At 45.2% G+C, this 7197-nt stretch overlaps 1 protein-coding gene and 1 long non-coding RNA gene across 3 annotated transcripts in view; one reads left to right on the forward strand and one right to left on the reverse strand.

The window, feature by feature from the left end:
* Positions 1-5482, reverse strand: part of HNRNPLL (heterogeneous nuclear ribonucleoprotein L like) — a 38423-nt gene extending 32941 nt beyond the window's left edge. Inside the window, exon 1 of one of the 2 annotated variants that reach the window (XM_032881941.1) lies at positions 4879-5482. In XM_032881941.1, coding sequence (XP_032737832.1) covers positions 4879-5067 — 189 coding nt within the window. In that variant the 5' untranslated portion in view covers positions 5068-5482. The remainder of the gene's footprint in view (positions 1-4878) is intronic. The other variant, XM_032881940.1, reaches the window with a different exon arrangement.
* Positions 4012-6700, forward strand: LOC116881860. The gene is made up of 3 exons (XR_004385504.1): positions 4012-4171; positions 4391-4703; positions 6378-6700. It is a non-coding gene; the product is annotated as an uncharacterized LOC116881860 (long non-coding RNA).
* The last annotated feature ends 497 nt before the right edge of the window (positions 6701-7197 follow it).

A 7197-nucleotide genomic window follows, 5' to 3' on the forward strand; every position in this document is an offset into this window, starting at 1 on the left:
GGGGGGGGGGGGAGCAGGCTCCCAGCTGAGCTCGATCCCAGGACCCTGAGATCATGACCCAAGCTGAAGGCAAAGGCTTTAACCCACTGAGCCACCCAGGCGCCCCCCCCCTTTCCCCTTCTTCTGGTTAAACACACATGCACTGACACACGGACACATGCACGCTTGTGCGTCTTGAACGCTGTTGTCCCTCTGGTATTCTCAATCACACAGTCATGTACACAGAAGTAGCCCAGTGATTAGCTGCAGGGAGAGAGAAGATAAAAAGTGTTGGTCAGAAGGGATATATATGGGGGCGCCTGGGTGGCTCAGTGGGTTAAGCCTCTGCCTTTGGCTCAGGTCATGATCCCAGAGTCCTGGGATCGAGCCCTGCAACGACAGGCTCTCTGCTCAGCGGGGAGCCTGCTTCCCTTTCTCTCTGCCTGCCTCTCTGCCTACTTGTGATCTCGGTCTGTCAAATAAATAAATAAAATCTTTAAAAAAAAAAAAAAAAGAAGGGATATATATGGACACTGGGAAGAAGAGTGTTCTCTATTTGCTAGCTGTAAGAATGTAAGTCTAGCTTTATAAATACATAGAGGAAACAGGGCATACAGAAGCAAGTCTCAGCGACATCATCTAAATCCCTAGACCCAGCCATGCCTACTACTGCCACAACTTGGCTTTCTCAGTGACATGGGCCAATAAATTCCCTACCTCTGTCTGCCACTTTTTGTATTGCTTAAGCTCACCTGAATTGTTGCTGTGGCTGCAACTACAAGCTTTCAAACTTGTTTTCAATTCATAGAGGCAAAAAAAGCGCTAAATGAATCACAGATTCTTAGATATGGAATTTTTAACTTTTATATCTCCCTCACTGAGAACAGCAGCCAGCACATAAAAGGGCCTCAAGTATTGTTTTTTGATCAGTTAAGAGATCACAGTGTTCATCTAATCCAACCTCCCCATGAGATAGTTGAGTTCCAGAGATGTTAAGTCACAAAGCATACTGGTAGCAGATCCAAGACACCTGCCTTGGTTGGGCTTATGGCTCTACTAAGAGCTCTTTCAACTGTATGTACTAACAAAGAAATATAGTCAATTATTAAAACCAAAAGATAGTAAAACCTAGTATTTTTCACTTTTTCCCTAATACCAAGCCAGAAAATCCTCACCTCACTCTATTGGAATAGCTTAGCTAAAGGAGACAGAGAACATTATTGCTAAAGAAGCCTCAAGACGCTGGCACTTACCTCTAAGGAACACACCCTTTAACTTTTTTATTGCCCAGAGTGTAGTTACTATGATCACTGTCAGCCTCTAAACTTTTCCTATGGGAGCTAGCTAACAAAGTGACCTCATCTCATCTCCTATCCTATATTCATCTAATAAGCCATCATAATATTCCTATACATCTCTGTAATTCAGATCCTTAAAGTACAGGAGTGTGTCTTAAATTCAAAATAGATTCTCTACCTAATATATATCATTAGGAAATCCTAGGATCTACATTTTTATCTTGGCATTTTGCCATTTTGTAAGTCTATTTATTAAAAGTTGAGAAACTTAAATTTTCACCACATCAGCAAACAAACCATTTTAACAATCTGATTTGCCTCTTGAGTCACTGGCAGAAAAGAATAAAAGAAAAACTTGAAAGTCTCCAAAATGAATTAGCACTCCATAAATCTTTATTGATACCAGTCTTTTAAAAAGCAGATATTTCTATATAACCTCCCCATTTAATTCCTCAATTGGTTTTGCCAAGTAAAACTCCAATATTTGGGAGTCAAGCTGCTTTCTTAAAAATAAGTAGATACAAAATTTACCATTAATATGATCCTGAAGGTCCTGACTGCTAAATTTAAAACAACCACTCACTCTAAGAATAACTAAATGTATAATACATCACAAACCTCCATAATCCAGCTTTGTTTAACAATGCAGTCCAGTGAATCTGAGACACTCTAGGAATTTTTGATCTTCAAATTAAGTGCCAGAAGCCATAAATTTGAAGACTGTCTTATTTTTTCATATCCAACCTACCACCTCATTTCTTTTTTTCCTAACTCATTTCTCCATGCACCTTAACACATCATGACCATTCACAATCATCAACTCATTTTTAAATAGGAGCATTTGTAAAAACACTGATTTCCTTTTTATTTTTTTAAAGATTTGACAGAGTACGCAAGAGGGGAGGAGCAAAGGGAGAGGGACAAGTAGACTGCCAGCTCAGTGGCCAAGGTGGGGCTCGATCTCACCACCCTGAGATCAGGACCTGGGCAGAAATCAATAGCTCAGATGCTTAACTGACTGAGCCACCCAGGCACCCCAACACTGCTTTTCCTAAATACTCACTTTTCTCTTTAAATCTAATTAATATATTATTAAAGCACTAGTGGGAACTTAATTATCTGAAGCTAAATAATATAAATCTTTGAAGTCTTACTTTGCACCTTACAAACCTCCAACTGGAATTGAAAAGATTGCTTATCATTGTACCTAACCTGCATTTACTGTTGTTTAACAGTTTGAACACAAGGTATTTTCTTCCCTGGCTGGACTGGAGGACAACTGAGTTTGAGCCAAACCCATTTCAGTTAGATGAATTACCATATTTCTGGCTGATGACGCACTAGACATTAAACTTCTATCCAGGGAATGCCTATCCTAATAAAATTTTATTATGTGCAGGTTTCCACAGCTGCAATAATTTCAAAATAGCACCACAATTTACATGAATAAAAAGGTTTAAAAACGGGAAAAATAAAACTTCATTAAAATTGACAGTGCAGGGGCGCCTGGGTGGCTCAGTGGGTTAAAGCCTCTGCCTTCGGCTCAGGTCATGATCCGGGAGTCCTGGGATCAAGCCCCGAGTCAGGCTCTCTGCTCGGCAGGGAGCCTGCTTCCCTTCCTCTCTCTCTGTCTGCCTCTCTGCCTACTTGTGATCTCTGTCAAATAAATAAATAAAAACCTTAAAAAAAAATTGACAGTGCAGTATTGGTTCTACAGTTAAATAAAAGCAATTCACTATCTCCTAAGAAACAAAACAATAGTAAGATAAACAAAAATTAGAATTTATAACTCAATCTGCAGGTATTAGTTTCTGCCTGGGTAATTTAAAAGCTGCATTACATTAATCACCAAACTACAACTTTAGGTATGGAAAGGTTCAACTTTTATATTTTACAGACTAAATGAACTCAAGAATAGTAATTAAGGGACTTTCCCAAAGGCACACTGATCGTATGCTAGCTAAGACTTCTGACTCTCTCTAAGCCCTGCCCAGTGCTATTTCCACTGCCAGATACAATTCACTCTAGATATATCAATTAGGTATTATTTTCTTCCCAACATCCAAAATAATACCACTGTTTTAATACCAAATCTATTTTTCGAAGAAAAAATTTTCATTAAAAAATTAAAGTATCTTTCCAAAACACTTAAAACGTTTCATGCTACTACACAAAAAACTCAAGACTTCTGGCAAAAGAAATACACCGATCCATCGGCTCCATCTAAAATATCAATTACTATATTCCTGCTTCCAAATTCCACAGTGGAATTGGTTTTGAACTGAAACTTTAAGAAAACATGCATTTCCTTTATTCACATGTTCAAGCCACATTTTGAATATTCCAAATACCTAGGCACAAAAAATCAAAAGCCATATCTAGCCACAAAGAAACACTTATTTTGAGGAAGAAAAAGTTCCTTTTTTCTAATGTGTTGAAACCTGTGTGTCACTGTTTCATATTCCGAAACTAACACTCGGGACTACTGACCAGAATTTTTCACATAAAAATTCAAACAACAGCTAAAAGGCTTATAATGTGCCTCTTATAAAATGTTGAAAAACATTCTGAGTAGAATATATGTGTATAATTTCTCAAACTTCAGATAAAGCTTCTTTTCAAAATATCACAATTAAAATGTGATAAATGTTTAAACGACATCTAAGCCATTAAGACATCTTAAGTGCACCAAAAAAGGGCAAAAACTTTTGCTTTGCTTTGTTTCCTTAAAGTCTCCACGCACTTAAGCAGAGTTACTACTGCTTGCTGTGGGTAAGACGATTTTCACATTCCTTCTGCCTCCACCTAACATTTCTGATAAGAGCAACAAGAATGTAAGAATGTGTGTTTAATGCAGTTCCGAGTTCAGTTCCTCCTTTCGTGGGGCAAATCTGGTAAGATCTGTTTTACCTGAAAATAAGGATGGTGCTAACACCTACCAACACTTTTTTTTTTTTTTTTTGATCGAAGACGTAAAATCTGTACTGAGCAACGATCTTAAACCTGGGTAGCAAAGCATGCACGCCATGACTGCCAAGAGTAAAAATTTTGAAATTAAACCTTCAGGGGAACTAGGGTGTGAGCGCAGAGCCCAATCTGTCATTCGGTTACAGCTCTGCCCGGGACCCAGATGGAGAGAGACCCCGGCGGAACCCACGCAACCATCCTGTGACCGAGACCGGCGCGCGGATGCTGCGGGCACAGGGGCAGAAGGGAGAGAAAGGGTCGTCCCGACGCCGGCCAGCAGCCGGAGGAGTTAAAGTAACAAAGAGCTAATCGCGCCCCAAAGCCCACCCAGAGCGGAAGCAACGCCGCCCCGCCGCCCCCGCCCGGATACCCTCCCCAAGTTCAGGGCCGGCAAACGACTCGCACGCGGGGCCTGCAGCCAGGCCAGAGCCGGGTTCCCGGTCGGGATGCGGGAAACAGGTAGGGCAAAGAATAAAAGCTCTAAAGAGAGAAGCCGGCGCTTCCCGACTGGGTCAGCGCAGCAGCGGGGGGCAAACTGGGCGCGCTGGAAGGCCCCGGGGCCGAGTCCCCGCCGCCCGGCCCTGCTTCCCGGGGAGCCGCCAGGCACAGGGGACGGGGCGCCGCGCTTTGTTACCGGCTGTGAGAAGCTCCGACCGCCGCCGCCGCCATCGCCCCCGCCCCGGGGCGTCGGTTCCCGGCGGTTCTCGCCTTCCTCGGCGGAATAGTCGATCTCCCCTTCCTCGGTCTTGAGGCGCTTGGCCTGGCTCTCGTACTCGCGATCCTCCTCGTACGTCTCCCTGGGAGAGGATGAGGAGGAGGACATGGCGGCGGCCGGAGAGACCGGCGGGCTAGCGGGTGGGGGTGGCGGCGGGGCGCGGGCCTCGGACGCCGCCGGCCAGTCCCCGCCACTGGCCGAGTGTCTTCAGCGAAGGTCTGCGCTGCCGGGCCGGCCTCGGGGGCCGGGCGCCCAGGAGCCGGGTGGGTGCAGGGAGCGGGCCGGGATGAGGGGGGGGCGCCCCGGTAGGAAGCTCCGGAGCAACCGCTCCCCTTTATTACGGAGCCAACATTCAGCCTCTCCCTCCTCCTCCGTCTCCGCTCCCAACCCGGGGGAGCGAATCTAAGGATGGGGACGCGACCGTGGCTTCCGGTCTTCCCTCCTCCCCTAATTCGCTCCCCGCCGCCCAGGCCGAGCCTCCGCCCCCGCCTTAGCTGCCGCCGCGGAGGATCGAATCCAGCCGCAGCCCGCGGGAAGCGCCCCTCAGCCTTGGTCCTGCTCCCTATTGGCAGGGGGAAAAGTCGACCGGGCTTCCAATTGGCTGGAAGGGCTGTTCGTCAAGAGCCGCCCACGGCTCGGCCTCGTCCCTCTCCCTGCGCCTGGTGAACTCGCTGCTGGCCTGCGAGTCCCGAGCGCCCAACGCTCACCGCGCGCTGCCCGGGAGTCGTTGCTGCCCGGCGGCCGTTAGCGCTGTTGGGACTCAGCTGAAGGCAGGCGCCGAGTGAACCCCAGCGGGCTATGAGGCGTGCAGTGGAGCCAGGGCTGCGGGTGTTAACCGCCCTCCCGCTAATTTAAATGCTTTTATTACTTCTCTTCAAGAGGATGAGGAAAACCTCTAAAATCCCTGCAGATAGACCTCGCACAACCCTTAAAACTACAGAGGTTGAGGGGAGAAAAGGGCTTGGAACCATGCAAGTAGGGTTATCCCTATGCTGTGTGCAAAATCTAATGAAAGTGGGTGCCCTCTCCCCCACCTCCTCAAACTGGATTTTCGAGAAAGCAGTCAAGATTTCCATTTAGCAAGGTGCAAGTCTGAAGAAGACGCTGCACGCGGGGGAATGTCAGTTTGATCAGTCAGCCCGCGTTTGCCATCTAGACCCCTCTTTCCCGCCAGTTAAAGGGGACCGGTTTGTGTAAGTTTTTGCTCCAGTTAAATGTGTTTTAAATCATCCATATAATACGTCATCCTTCATCCCAACCCTTTCCTTTTGGGAGGATCTGTTCATTTCACATTATCATTTATTTTCGGAAGATACAAAAACCGATCGAAATTCAGTTTGTCCTTCAGACCACAACTCACTTCCTCCGTGGTGCCCTGAGGACTCTTCCAAGCTTCTAGTTGCTTTCTCTTTTTCCAGCAGGTCCCTTTATGCTTACCTCTTAAGAGTGTTCTGTTTTAAAGACCAGAAACGCTTGAAGACGAACTGTGCTCTTTTTCACCTTTGCAAAATCCAGTTCCTGTGCAGATCCCTGGCACAAGTTAGGTACTCAACAATGCTGAAGGATCCGTCCTTGGGAAGTAAAGGTCCAGTATCTTATTAGGAAAGAAACTAGCAAATCTAACCCAACCTAACTACCCTCTGTGACTTAACCCTTGGAGGATTGCCTAGGATGTAGATTCCTTAAGTGTTTCCAGGGATCAAGATGCCTTAAGTGTGTCCTTCGTCTTTATCCCTCCGAGGCTCCTCTAAATGTGGCTCTTTCCTTTCCTGTGTGGACTGTTTCCTCCTCCCCCCTCATTCTTCCTCATTTCCAAAGTCATTTCTTCCAAAAAAACAATTTTTATTTATTGCTGGCAGTACTTTAACATACATTATTTTGTACTTCATAATTTACACTGCCTGTCATTTGGGGAAAAAAAATTGCAAGCTTTTCACAGCACCGTAGAACTTATAATCAAATTTGTGTGCAGCTGCAAGTGTACACTGAGAAAATAGAACTAAAAAAAATTTGGAAATTTATTTTTTAAATTAAGATAGAATGGAAGTGGACAAAAGAAATATCAACGAGGGAGCTGCAGTGCCAGCTACATGAGGAAACATTACTGGCAGAGCATTGGGAAGAAGGAGAAGAGCCAGAAGGAAGGCCTTATTCAAACTTTCCAAATGTTTTAGAGTGATAGTGAAAATATTAAATTCTCAAAGCCTACCTCCAACTCCTAGATTATACTAGATTAAT

The sequence above is a fragment of the Lontra canadensis genome, unplaced genomic scaffold, assembly GCF_010015895.1.
Source record: "Lontra canadensis isolate GAN:19392208 unplaced genomic scaffold, GSC_riverotter_1.0 scaffold78, whole genome shotgun sequence".
In the NCBI taxonomy this organism is placed as follows: Eukaryota; Metazoa; Chordata; class Mammalia; order Carnivora; family Mustelidae; genus Lontra; species Lontra canadensis.